The 15,778-nt window shown below is 29.7% G+C and overlaps 1 protein-coding gene across 7 annotated transcripts in view; it reads right to left on the bottom strand.

The window, feature by feature from the left end:
- LOC144842597 (voltage-dependent L-type calcium channel subunit beta-1-like) overlaps positions 1 to 15,778 on the bottom strand; it is a 69,137-nt gene that overhangs the window by 32,506 nt on the left and 20,853 nt on the right. For 5 of the 7 annotated variants that reach the window (XM_078699057.1, XM_078699048.1, XM_078699065.1 and 2 more), the window contains exons 3-4: positions 9,878 to 10,000; positions 3,382 to 3,504 (exon numbers count right to left, since the gene is read on the bottom strand). In XM_078699057.1, coding sequence (XP_078555183.1) covers positions 3,382 to 3,504; positions 9,878 to 10,000 — 246 coding nt within the window. Of the gene's footprint in view, positions 1 to 3,381; positions 3,505 to 9,877; positions 10,001 to 14,080; positions 14,769 to 15,778 lie in introns of those variants that run through there. The other 2 variants (XM_078699082.1, XM_078699102.1) reach the window with 1 other exon arrangement.

Below are 15,778 nucleotides of genomic sequence, written 5' to 3'. Positions count from 1 at the left end.
CATAAGTCGTATTCCATTGTCAATTATAGAATAATTTTAGATTGGAATAAGTTACGTAAATTAAGAAAAAGAGTATGAGCAATAGCAGATCAATAATGAACCTACTACTCATCAATAGAATAAATTTAGATAGGAAGAATGTGACATTTTCAATAGTTTAATATTCATAAATCATTTTACTTAATCGGTTATATATCAGTTTCTCCTTCTGCTGATTATAATAAGAAACAAATCTGTACGCATAAGCAATACAACTCCAATATTGGATCTAATCATTTTATGTATTATTAAAATAGGAATGATAATATGCAAATTAAGTTAATATTCATAAGTCACTTTCTGTCATTACAATCTTGCAACTCGTGTAAAATAGGGGACACATTTTTTTTACATGAGCAATAGTAGGCTGATATTGAATCTAATCATTTGTATGTATTATAGGAATTTACAGTATGTAAATTGGCATGTGAATATTCATAGGTCATTTTTTGTCATCGCAGCCTCAGTATAGCTAATCTCATATGTTATAGGGAAGCATTATTTTTACATGAACAATAGTAGGCTGATATTGAATCTAATCATTTGTATGTAAAATAGGAATTATACAGTAATATGTAAATTGGCATGTTAAATATTCATAAGTCATTTCTGTCATCACAGCCTCAGCATAGCTCATCGCCTCATATATGTTAAATAGAGAATCTGATATGAGCAATGGTAGATCAATAATGAATGAACCAATACTGTACAACAGGGCATGGTAGAGATTATCCCATGGTTCAAGGCAATGACTGAATCAATGGCTGGCATTTACTAATTATAGGTATTCTATATGAAGACTGGTTTACATTTGTAGTAAAGGCCAATTTTAATCAAATCTTCGATGCTAGATTCTGCACTACGGTAGACGTCAACAAGTTACTATTGAGAAATGATGATGATGAAATTGAAGATTTATGTCATTCGTAGCTAAAAATAAAAATGATGACGAAAGTGACGATGCTATAAGGCTATGACTATGAAGTAAACATTGATTCTCTAGATGTTGCCAATGAAAGATGATGATGATTGTTAATTTAAATTGTCAAAGATGAAATGGAACTAATAATTTGAAAAACATGATTGTCCTTTTGAGTTTTTGTAATAAATAAAAATATCAAGCAGAAGCTCAAAGTTCAGTACTATATTTCATTTTATAAATATTTAACTTCTTGTATAACATTTTTCATTGCAAAACTATCCACACACTGATTGTAACTGCTATATGTATAATTTTTATTGAATATGGACTTGTTACTTTATATCCTCCTATTGATTCATCTGCATATTTTTTCACCATTAGCATTCTTCTTTAAGAAATAGCACCATAGTTTTTTTCCCAGATTTAAAAAAGAAAAGGTTAGACAATAACTGGAAAATGAAAAATTATTTTTGATCATTGAATGGCTTCCCAAAATAACATACAGTATCTCAGTTCTCAATTGCTTAAAAAACAATAGTAAAGCAATATTAATACAGTATAAAGTACATAATCATCACTTGTACAGTATACCAGCAGATATATCTTACTCTTACACAGAACAGTTAATTGCACTTTGTTAATTAACACGCATCTACCATCTGGGCTAGAGTAAATAAACAAAGAATTGACAACAGGATACATAACATTAGATGTCCACACATTCCAGACTTATGTAAAGCCCATCGGATCACGGATCAAACAGACTAGACAAAAGAACATCGATTTAGCCCCCTCACTGTTAGCCCAAGGTTGAGATGCCACACAGTTTTCAAATACTTTGAATAGCATTTAAGCAGATCATTCAGTGCTTGTAAACCTGAAACAATTTGTGTGCACATGCAACAATTACGACAGGTCTTCAAAGAAGACCTTTCACTATTTTTTCAAATTTCCTTTTAAAAACTGAGCATATTCAGATTAGAAACCCCAAATATTTGTTTTGTTATAACAGCAAACCACTCTACGCTCTTTATTCAGACATGTATACTTTCCTTTTCTCAAAAACAAATGATGAAGGCGTGGTCTTTTTGTCAAGAAATATAAGAAAATAGATCTGCCACGCCTTTTATCCAGAGAGTATTTTATTAAATGTTACATTCCTTCTCTAAAAGTGTGTAACATCATGCTAAAAAGTAGTAACCATGTTTTCAATAGTTCAACGACTGAAACACACACGCAAATGAGTAACCTTAAACGTCACGGTACTGAATGGCTATGTGTGAAAACGAGCCAAAGCATTACATGTCATACGTAAAATAACGCAACAGCACTCAAGGGGAATGATTCCTGCAGTATTTACAGTAACCTACATAATTAGTTTTGTTCTAGGTAATTAATGTAATCAATCCGTATGAATATAAGTTTGTTTGGTTGAAATCATGCAGGGGTTTTTTTTTTTTCTTGATACATGCATACCTATGCGTAATAATTAAAAGTACAGCGTATGTTTTCTTCTGCGTAAAACAGCTTATTATTTTATCAATCTTCATAGAGCAAGATAGCAAGACAATGCAGTAAAATACAATAACTGATCCAATAGGTTTATTGATACATTAATTTGTACTTGCTTCACTGCATGTTTTTAAGAGAAACATCTACAAGAAATCAATCGTGTAGTTCATATGGTAACTATGGCAACATTTGTTTATACATTCCATTTAAGAGAACTGAACATTAATGGTTAGCGAATTCATTCTAGGATGATTGGGTTCACACATAGAAAGGTGTCGGATAAATTAGCAATGATGAGGAAGCGTCCCCTGTGTTTGCATATTAATTCCGCATTTCCATGTCAGAAATACATATCCAAGGTGTGTCTGACGGTACAGTAGTAAGGACATACAAGGTCATTGACACATGTACCTTGTACACGTGAAAGAATAGTCAAATGACAACAAACGCACTATGTTGAAACAACTTGAAAAATGGCACGAATCGAACTAAACATCAGACCCCAAGGCATGTGATACCAATGACTATCATGGCTTCAACTTCTTGCTCAAGTCTATTTTAAGTTTGTTTAAACAACATGGTTGTAACCTGTACAATGTACTCGCAGAAATTTGATTTGTTTTTTGGAACTAAAGTTTAAAAGCTACTACCTACTGGGCCCAGACTGTGGTCCCTAATGGCCAGATAAAAAATCAAGAAAAATGTGTGTAGTATTTTAGAATAGAACTGTTTACACTAATGCCACATTCCGTACAAAACATATTTTTAGAAACGTAGTTTAGAGTTCTCTGGCCACCGAACTGAATCTTGGCCAAATGTGAACGTAGCTTAACTAGTGTAGACAGATTCTGGATTTCTTCATGATCATTGTAACTATTCCGATATACATATAAAATGGCATACACTACCTCTTTGATGTGTAGAAAATCCTTTGCATTAAATGATATTGCGTAGCCTTGTACTGGTGAATCGTCATCTAAACTTCCGTCAAAACTTACATTTGTTCGTACGGCAAAAGCTACTGGTTTCGTCTAGAAGATAAAATTGTTAAGAATTCTAGTGGTAATGTTCTGTTGTTTCATAGACTTGCCGCTGTGTAGTGCAATCATCACAAAATAAACTGTACAGAGTAGGATAAGGCACAATGTGGGAAATTGAGCAGGTTGGAAAATAATTGAGTATTAAAAATGTTTTAAAATTATTTTCCCTTAATACATACAATAAAACAATAAATCATCAATAAATCATTAGTAACAAAAAAAACAGTGACAAAATATCAAACCCCAAAAATATAAAAAAAATATTTAAACAAACAAAAAATTTGTAATTACGAGAAAAAAAAAAACATAATCAAAATTTTAAATAAATTGTATCAATAACCAAAAATGTAAGCAAAATATAAAATAAAAATATTGTTTAAAATGTATACTTACAAGGCCATTATAATCTAAAATCAGAACAATAAACAATGTAGTGATCTAATATAGGGTGTTTCTACTTTTACCAGTTTACAACATCCCTTCATTCATCATTTTTTGATTTAACAATATTTAACTGTAGAAAATAACACACTGCAATAATCAATTCAATTATTCAAATATTAATTTATTGAAAGCTAATTTTCTTTACTGCACAAACATAACGTTATTTATATGAATTTCTCAGAAACAAATGATCTTTGATACTGCTATTTACATCTGCATTCTCTAGGCCTTCACCACCATAAATTGGGATTTGTAATGTATGTTTATGTTAATGAGTCTGATAATATTGAGTCGGCTGTGAAAGTAATAATAATAATACACACACTGTGCAAACCAATTGCATTAGAGAAACTCGTATTCTTTACTCCAACATGCATTACGTCTAAACATATTTTTGTACGTCGTACATGATGGTTCAATAAACATACTAGCCTTGTATAGCTCATTTACTAAGAATAGATGCAAGAAATATTATAATTGTATGGAATGAAATATTAATAGGGTATAAATAAATACAAAGATGAATACCATCAAATATTAGTACAGTAGTATGTAGTTTATATTTATTTATCTGTCACATATTAATGAAATTAATATTAAAATGCCTTTTATTGCAAAAATGACCAGAACTGATGATGTAATGACTGTGGTGTCTTCAGTAGTTTACATATAGTAGCAGTGAACAATTTAGTTTTTCTTTTTTACTTATATTTTTTTAATATAGGGCTCATTATTATGGTAAATATATCACATTATTTTTTACTGCACTGTACTGCAGTCATTATTACAGAATATGTCACATTAATAGCATATGATTAAATACAATTCTTTCAAATAACTGAAATATACGAGATCAAAATTTGATTTTTTATGCATATTTGCCACATGCCATACCCAGGCCACTAGAATTCTACACAGCAATAAAGGGTATGGTTTTGTCTAATATTTATATGGCCATACTGCATTGAGACACCGGTTCTTGTCGTTTGGTCCCTTGTAAGTTGAGTTTTTGAATGGGAGACCGTCTGTATAGATCGGATAGTGATGACCGAAATCTGACTAGTGTGTGTTATTAGGCATGAATTCCATCTCGCTATGCCATGTACTGACTGTATCCATAGGCAACATGTTTTACTCTCATTGCCTCGTCCTACGGATAGGACGTAAAGCTGTAGGTCCCATGTACTTTCAGTGCACATTTAGATATTCGTACATTATTACCTGATAATGGCATTTTTATAATATCATTAATTAATCATTTGTGAAAATAAACTTGATGGCTAATAAGTATTTAACAGAGCTCATACTTGCCCGAAAGGCTACCGAATATTTTATGATTCAGTACGTCCTGAAATCGATACAGTGTATAGCCTGACAACATTACTCTGAATTAGAATATTAGCTAATACCAAATGAAAGAATTAGATGAATCCATACCTAACTCAATTTTCAATCATTGGCCTTATCTGTATTCCTAACGGCAAGGATATTATACACACTTTATGAACCAGCCAAATTTTTATGAGCCAAAGTCCAATTTGATTAATTTCCTATAACATATTTCAGCTTCAAATTCAAATTTTGAATTTTATTAAAGTAACATACAAAGTATTTATGTCAGATTATAACTTTAAATCAATCTTTAATTTTGTAATATATTTTCCTTCATTAACAATTGTTTTTTTCATTGACTTTTTTTTTCATTTTATAGTGAAAAGTATTAATAAACATTAAACCTCGAGTTCTTTCCTTATTGAATAATACGCCATGCTTGTACAGTGCAAGTGAAGCTTCTATTAGTATTAGTTAGTCAATAAATTAAGTTTAATTATCAACGGTATCAATGCAAAGATTGAAACCTAAGTACGAGCATAGAGAATGTACATTCACCGCACAGTTAATGCAAGCAGGGGTGTACTGGCCTGTGCTATGTTAATTTACTTGATTTCAATCGTACACCTGTCGTCAGTAGGTATTTTATTCATCTGTCTCTACCGATTCTTTATTTCAATTCCAAGGTATTTGAAATAAGACACTTGGCTATCATTGCTACAGTAAAGATTGATGATTTACATTACTTTGATTTTTATGATTGATAAAATCAATAATGCAATTTCTGTTGCATGCATATTTTTTCCTTCTTGAATTTATCAGCAAGTTTATATAGACATTTCATTTACAGATTGTACCAATTTTGGTAAACTAAATAATTAGGTTATATGCATTATCATGCATATAATTAGGTTATATGCATTATCATGCATATAACCTCTTGATTCTGTCAAAATCTTTGATTGTTTATTTATTCTTTCCTTAGCATTATTTTGTCCGTGAATTATCTTGATATCAGTTTCATCTAGCTAAGTCAATTTTTCAGAGTATATTCCTTATGGCCAGGAATCGATGTAGTTATGTTTTCACGGTGCGCAATCAAACATTACGTGGTCTACGCGCGATTTAATGAAATCATGTTTGTAATCATATCTTCACAAGCATGAATCATTTTTAAACAAAATTTGGTACTCATAAATTTCAGGTCATATTTTATCATATGGCAATACAATTATGTGCGTAGCGCATATAACGCATGCGTACGCGCGCTTAAAATGTTCAAAATTGTCAGAATTTATTTTCGATGAAATTAGAGTACGTTTCAGGCAATTTTAAGCGTTTAAAAAATTACCATGAGTGCGCATATTTTTTGTTCCGATTACTGTTGTATAACCTTTCTTTAATAATATCATATTTGATTCACTTTTCAACGCGAAACAGCGTTATACGAGCACGTCTAAAGTGACAGTCTACGCACGTGTAAGTTAACAAAATGGTGAAAATATGCTAAATTTTAAAATTAATATATATCGTTAGAATGCTCGGGAACACCTATTTTTTATTTCATTTTCTTGAAGTGTATGTATCATATGTATGATTTATTATGAAATTAGGAGAAAAAAAGTTGATTAAGTCATCATTAATGGCATTATTAAATTAAAAAAAATTAATTATGACAATCAATCAAATTATAACATTTTCTTAGGCCGAAATAACAAACTTAACATTAACTTTCTTCCTTAAGAAGTTCATATATTAAAGTTAAACGTATATAGTTTGACAGTGCATCATTTTTTTTAATTTTTAAAGATGTCATCATAGTAAAACATTATAATTCATTGCGGTATGTAATAATCTATCTGCACCAAAGTGGTTACTGCATAGTAAATACACGGAGGAATCTTTCCATAACTTTAGTCAGTTGTGTATGGCTCGATGGTCTTTGCTCGTGTCTATGGCATTCAAGGTACCGAGATCGAGTCTCACCTTGGGAAACGAAATAAGATTTTTTTTTTTATTATCTGTATTGTTTGTTCAAATTTATTTCTTAGTGTATAGATTATACACATGATTTATAATGAAATCTACATAAAAAGTAACTTATGTCTTTATTAATATATGTAACAACAAATGTGGTTTATGACATTATACACAGAGGGATCTTTGATCGGATTGTGATACCGGCTATTGTATTCGCGTTAGCAAGGTCCTATCATATATTCTGATTCTGAGAAAAACAATCAATCAATATATCTTTAAAAAATCAATTATCTTTATTTAAATCAATGCATATAACCTATAATTCGTCATAGTGACGAATTAAATCTAGTTTTTCTTTATAATTATAAACCTGTGAAATTAAATAATGTATACCTTAAAACTTTCCATTTTTAAATCATTTTTTTTTTTTATTTTTTTTTTTTTGGAAATACATTTTTGTGTACTTCGTCAATGTAAATTCAGTATAAAGACAGAATAAATAATTAATTAATTAAATACTACAAAAGACTGAGAAAGGTTTGTTTAAATTCAATGTTGTATGCAAACAAATGTGTTGTGAAATGCACAATTATTTTATGGGAAATTCTTAAAGCATGATCTTCTTATCAGTATTTTTTGTCATTAAAAATGAACACTTATAAATTATTCCAATAGAAAGACTTTCTAAATATAAAATTAATTCACATGCAAGTCATATTTAGAAGGTCGTTAAACAGTAATGGTATGTACTTAGTGAACTGTCAATTGATGTTTATCGAAATCCATGTGAAAGGCTTGTTATAGATCGAAAAAGCTAAGACAATGAAACTCAATAATTGCATCGAGAATAAAGATCAATATTATTCACCCTAGTAAGCTGAATACATTATTCAACCGGAAGGTCTCCAACACTTTATATAAATATTAAAGATGCTTTGATGTACTCACATAATTTATTATTAGCATTAACTTCAACCATAATAGACTTATGATTTTCTTGTTTGTTATTCATCACTATTAGTCTTTTATCAAAGAGTCTTTATAGTACATATTTAAATGCCTTTGGAGAAAATTTACTTGGAAAATATATACCGAGTGACTATATTGAATAGACCATGCATATAAATTTCTATCCAATTCATTCTTTTAAAACCCTTTTTAAAAATGCATTGATTTTTTTTCAAATGTGTTGAAACTTAATGTTGTTTAGTTACAGAGAATTTTATAAATTGTTTTCCAGTTCTGGTATTTAACAAATACATTTTATCCTTTTATAATAATTACCATTGGTTTTATACTTTTATACAAATGTTTATATTTAGAAATTAAGAATATGTAAATATCCTTGTAATTCAGCTTTGGCTGCGATGACGATATTTGAAATAAATGAAATGAAAATGAATATAATTAATAGATACTATGAATTTTTAAGAAAATTTATACATGGTTTGTAGACTTTATGAAAGTGAAAATATTAGTCTCAACATTGGTGGACAATGATTGTAAGAGTCAAAGATTCTTTCCAGATGGACTAGTATCCCAAGATGAGAGTGTGTCATATTGTCAGTCGAACATTTTTTTCTTAAAATGTTGGTAATTTATATGTAATTCCGAAATAAAATATTGACTGAATGAATTACAAGTATAAATATCTAGATAGGTAGACAAAATTCCAGCAGCCTAAAATATGTAGGAGTTGCACATTCAGCCATTTCATGTCATATTGAATTTACTTTCTTACATAACACAAAATCACTAAAATAATTGTATGGATTTCAGATTCAAATAAAGACTATAATAAACGAAATGAGAAAATTATGTAAAAAAGCATGAATTGCGATAAAAACCCTGACAGTAAATGCCTTTGCCTGTAGAGCGCTAACTAAGCATCATTCATAAACATGATACTTATATTATGCTTTTAAAGCGGATGATAAGACTAATAGGAAAATCAATATGTTTCTCTGACGTGCCTCACTATAATACGAGTATGCTGCTGCTGCTTCTGAGTATATTATGTTGATGGGTTTAGCATGTCAGTAGTTCACAATTCCAACTAGTAAAATTGAAAATGTTATGTTATTCATTAATGTAAAATAAATGCATACGCTGCGAAGAACTTGAAGCATCTGAATAATGTGTAGAAATTATGGAAAGATTTAGATTTTTGGGTATCAGGATTTGGTTTATTAAATAAAACGATGTCTAAATACTGTTTTTTTGTCGATTTTTAAGGACATGCAATGATTTATCAATGCTCAGTAATAATATTACTTAAAAAATCAACAAAAAGTTCTTAAATTAGCTACTAAAGACATGCCATGCATTTTTAATGTACTGTAGTAGTAAATTTACAAAGGAAAACTTGATGGTAAAATTAAATTGTGTGTATTGTGCTTAAAAAGAAACTCTTAATATAATCAGTGAATACAATCATAATCATCAATTTAATATTTTGGCTGCAGAATTATATAGGTAAATACTTGTTCACTTGCTTGCTGCTACCTAACCATTGATCAACTCTGTAAACGTTCATTCCCACATGATCGAAATGATCCGAAAGAAAACACAGACAGACAGACACAGTTACCCTAAGTATTTTACCCACCCTTGCTTTTTCTAGTTGTGAGAGGGCTTGTCTCTGTGATTCTCGCCTCACTGCTTCTTTGTCCTCATCCAATGACAAATCAGAATCTGATGGCCTACCACCATAGTTGGAGTCCTCGGAGCCCTGTCAAAAAGATGAAAAAGAAAGTATAATGATTGGTCACCAATGAGTTACCAAATAAAGCACAGCCCATGTGTAGAATGACTTAAATCAAGTACAACACAACCCACTGTGGTAACATGTTGTAAAGGCAACATAGACCATGTCCAACATGACTGAAGTGTGACACAGCCTATTGGCAACATGTTTAAGGCGTGTCCAACATGCTTAAGTACAACCTTGGCAACATAATTAGTGAAACATAACTCATGTCCAGCATGGCTTATGCACAACACAGCCTATATGTACAACATGGCTTATTAAGGTGCAACACTGCACACTGGCAACATGTTTAAGGCGTGTCCAACATGCTTAATAACAACACAACCCCTTGGCAACATAATTAGTGAAACATAACCCATGTCCAGCATGGCTTATGCACAACACAGCCTATATGTACAACATGGCTTATTAAGGTGCAACTGCACACTGGCAACACATGTGCAACACAGCCCAACTATTACCAATATTAAAGGTAACATGGCCTATGTACAACATGGCTGTAATAATGTCCCATGTACAACATGGCTGTAATAATGTCCCATGTACAACATGGCTGTAATAATGTCCCATGTACAACATGGCTGTAATAATGTCCCATGTACAACATGGGAGGATGGTGGAAGTTTTCTTTCTACATGGATATGAAATGTGCAAAAATATACCCATGTTCAAGAATGCACTGTTGACACACATTACTCTCATCATCTGTATTTAACATTCTAAGGTGTGGTTTGTTCTTTTAACAGTTTTTAACAACTATAATTTACATTCATTTTTATTAAGTCTTAAATTGTACTTGCTGGCAGATGTCCATCAGACGGATGCAGGGTTATTGGATTATTCTTACTGAACACAAAATAAAAATATAAATATTCCAAATACAAAGATAAAATACTTATATAGAAAGATTGAAATAATTCAAATGACAGCATCAACATATTTTGTGTTTTGATATTTTGTTGAATAGATTTTTTCGTATTACTAAAACATAAATATACAGGTTTCCTAACTTTAGTTGACAGTATTCCATTATATTATATAGATTTGTTTAAATGACAGGGTTGTTATATTATAACAGGCTAAATATAAATTGTCCTCTCCTACCATTAAAAGTAATGTTTAGTGAGGTTAATATAGTAAATCTTTTTATTAGTATTAAAATAAATGTATATTATTGGAAAGCTTGGAGATTATCAAATTGTGTATACAATAATATTAATCTTTTCCAGTATAGTTTAGTATAGTAGTATATATTTTTTTCAATTACCAAAAAATTATATAAAAATGTAGCCTTGTGCATAAAGATACACTTAAATGGAATGATCTTAGTGCTGCCATTCATTCATCCACAACCTTATAATTATTTATTACAAAAACCAACACTTTTTTTATATTATATTGTACTGTACATACTGTAACGCATATTGTTCTCAAATCGTATATGTAATCTTGTATGTGCATGGCTGCAGTGAAGAACAACCATGAGTTTATCTGGTCCTCCATAGTTAAATAAATTTGAATTTGAATTTTTACAGATCACTGAAACAAGGTCTCAAATGGAAGGACCAAATACAGTAACCTTATATTTCCCCTTAATTTATTCCACGGGAAAGGGTTCTTCTTAAATTGGTGTGTGTCCCTGGATAGCGTTATCCTATAGGAGGGGCTCTACTGTACTAGGCTAGTGTACAATTTACTACTCTGGGATCCCTTGTGCACAAATAAGCTAACAACAACAAACCATCATCATTGTGCCTTTTATCTGAATAACTTATTATCACAAATATATTAAAAAGTGGATGATATTAATGCAATTAATTTGATAATTATATAAACATGAAACAATTTTTTTTTTATTGTGAAAATATTAAAAAACCCTGAACTTCCAAAATGTAGAATAAATTACAATAACTTCTCAGAATAAAACCAGTCATCATTGGGGAAACAAATAGGTATAACTTAATGGAATAAGCAGAATCATTCAAATACATCATAGTGATGTCTTGAAATATTGACGGTTTTATTACGCTGTCATCTGAATCAAATAAACAATACATCACCTATGAAATTTGATCTATTATTACATATCAAACGAAAATTATGTAAACTATATTTAGCATATTGTGAAGACACATGCAGCAAATATTAAAACTCTCAGCTTGTCAAATGTTCTAGTAGCTGGCTTTTAAACTGTACAAATTTATACGAACATGGCTACTGAAAATCAGTTATTGAATACTGTATCCATGATTGTATATTTTTTAATGCATTTTATTCATTGCATTTGCTTGAATTAATTAAATTTATAACATCATGTAAAATGTGAATACTGTAATTAGCCGTAGTATTATTAATAAATTAATATTGTTTTATGTTGTAGAATCAAACATATTGTAAAATATGATCTACAAGTGTCATAAGATATTAACCTGTTATTTGTTTATTTTCTCTTTTAAAAATATGTTTTGATCCTACCTAAGAGCATAACCACTGCAATTGTTAAAGTTGCCATGTAAACATAAAACAAATTTGTTATTTTATAATTATCATATCACCTAATAATGCCGGCTGATAATAAGAATAATTGTTTATATTGTATTAACTGACTGAATTAAAATTATTACAATATTTCATTCATTTTAAAACAATAATTATTACCAGTGTTATTTCAAACTGTTTATCGATCACATGAATTACATGATAATGATTATGGCATTTTAAGATCTTTTGCAGGACTCATTATAATAATTCTATGTAAATATCTTGAATGTAAGCTTTAATTAGCATTTTGTTATAGGATGCAGACGTAGTAACTGATGTTGTATTAAGTGTAGTTTGTAGAATAATGTATGTTAGCTTGGGAGTCTTTCCTTTAAATCAACAATCAAAAGACTTCTAATTCCTGTAAATGTTTATATATTCATGAGAATAATAAAATGGTACTGTTATATCAATTACCAGAAAATAATACATTTAATTTTAAACTTATTTTATTGTTTTAAGGCCTCTGAATAAATGTTTCATTTGTAGTAGATAACAAAATGATGATTTATAGTGATGACAATATGATGATGAGATGTCAATTATCATAAATTTATACAATTAAACAAACATAAATCTAATGGTTTATTCAAGGTTGTTTTTTAACATTGACAAAAATTAGCTAGCATAATTAAATTCTGAATTTATAAAGAGGATGTTGACAGAATGGAACACCCCTAAAAATAGCCCCTACTTGGGTTTGCTATTGTATGCTGAAGGAAAACTGCTTAAATATTTCCAAATAATAAATCATTAGGTTCAAAGATATCTATCTACTAATTATAGATTGTAAGGTATCTGAAATAAACAGATTCACAGAAAAGTTCAAATTTGCTTGATTTTAAAAACATACATGTATGCATCTAGTGAACTGTATATGATATCAATTTTAGGCTAGTTACTACAATAGCTATATTTTCAATATTTTGTATTAAATTCTGAGCATGTGTAAATGCCTAAATAAAAAATGTATAATGATCTAGGTGCATGTAATATAAACGTAAGCTCTGTAATGATACATTGAGTAGAACAAGAGGTGGCAATAAGTACTCCATAATAATGTGAACATTAATATATTATGTATGACATTAAATCAGTAGCTGAATGAAACATAATCAAATACGACATACCCTCACTAAATTGAGGCTACAGTACCTCATAGTAATTCATAAATAACAAATTTGTAGAGTAGTGAATAAGCAGCATGACAAATTTTCCCTTTATATGATAATGACTTTTAAAATCAATATTATTATAATCTGATAATATCCGAAGGATTTTTCATGTTTCTTTCATTTAATATGATATTTTATATTCTCTATTTTGGTAATAATTATTATGGATATTTTAACAGAAAATATTGAACATTGAAAGAGTAATTAATTTAAATGTAAAATTACTTATTTACATTAAAAAATTATTTTATTTTTAATTCATTCTAGCAAGCATGTTTAAATATCTCTATAATATAATATAATAATACACGTCGTTGCATTTTACCTCATCTGTTGATATTGGGATGTCAGGATCAAATTGGTTGATAGAGGCGTAAGATCCTCGAGTCGGTTCTTTCCGAGTCCAAGTCATGATGGACCCCTACACGTCAAACCAAACCAAGTCATAAAAATCTCTCCATGAGATGTTATATCCTCAGTAAAAATGTTAAATCTTGATATAAAATACAACAGTCGATCTTTCCACTTGTTTTTTTTCCCTGTCTTCTTAATATAGTCAGTAAGTTATTCCAAAGGCGATTGCTGATCCGTTGATATACGTCAATACGTTCATTCAAGAGTAATCATGGCTCCGCTATTGCTATGCTTCTAGATATGAGCAAACACTACTCAGGCACATCAATAATTTGGACAGCGTCATGGTGACAACAAATTAGGTGGAGTCTATGGCTAGTCCGTTTACTTTCACCAGTTTCAGATATGATAAATATTGTACACAGTCAGATAGCCCGCTTGCCGCTACACATCTATGCTGAATATCACTCAGGGGTACGTAAAAGGTATCATTCCACTATGTGAACGCTATTGTGACAAGAATCTCAAGGGAAGATCTTAGCCTAGGATACTGCTGTTGCTCCAAGATCAACGCTAACTGATACTGATTAACTACCTATCCATTGGACTCTACCATTATCTTATCTACCAAATCTATTGGATAATCATTTAACCACAAAGTATACTACAAATATATATCAAAAAATTATCGCAAATAAATTGCAATTAACATTAGAATAACACAAAGTAAATGCTTTCTTTAATTGTTACAGTATATAATTAAATTGTGTTTTATACAAAATTGATCTACCTGATTAGAGAATGGAAGATACCATTATTTATGCGAGACATATTGGTTTCAGCTAGCTTAATATGCTTGAATATTTTTTATACATATAACTACTATGAAAAAGGGTGAGCACTCTCATAACAAGCATATGTATGCAGAATGCATAATACCAATCAGTTATGAATAATGAATATACATGCCATTTCTTTCTTTCTCGTTAATATAATAATTAAAATTACCTAATTACTGTAATATTGTTAATATGAAGCTACCGTAAGTAGAAATGATCAGCAAGGCTATTTTGTATAATTTATAATATTCATCATTTTAAAATAATTATGAAATTTCTAATATTTAAATTTTCCCAAGAAACTGTTTATGTACTAGTGGTTTACAGTATAAATTAATTAATTAATTATTCTACTCATACATTTCTAATAATTATTCATAAATATTATTAATCATTATGAATTTACAGTAAAATTATATTTAAATATTTTCTTTGATATCGAAAAATTGAAAAAGTAATTAATAAATAAATATTAATTCACAGGCATGGAGAAACTCTACAGTAGATCGGGATGGAAAATAATTTTATTTATAAATGGTGAAAATGAGGAATCTGCGAGAATGAAACAGCCACTGGAACTGAGATTTGAACCAGAAATGTCCTGCTTAATATGCAGATATCCTACCACCATTATCATACCCATTTTGGGGCTTTCAATGTGTGATTAAAGCTTGATTAGATAGAGACTCTAAATAAAAATCGTTATAAAAATAACAACTAAAATTAAAACTCAGTAAATTTAATAAAACATTATTATGTGCCCTTAATGTTCACAAAAATAAAGTTTAAAGGTTTTAAGGAGATTATAAGTTTAAAACTACAAGCAAAAT

This window comes from Antedon bifida, chromosome 1 (assembly GCF_963402885.1).
Source record: "Antedon bifida chromosome 1, ecAntBifi1.1, whole genome shotgun sequence".
Taxonomy (NCBI): Eukaryota; Metazoa; Echinodermata; class Crinoidea; order Comatulida; family Antedonidae; genus Antedon; species Antedon bifida.
Note: the sequence above shows the minus strand (reverse complement) of the source record. Positions and strands in the feature narration are given on the sequence as shown.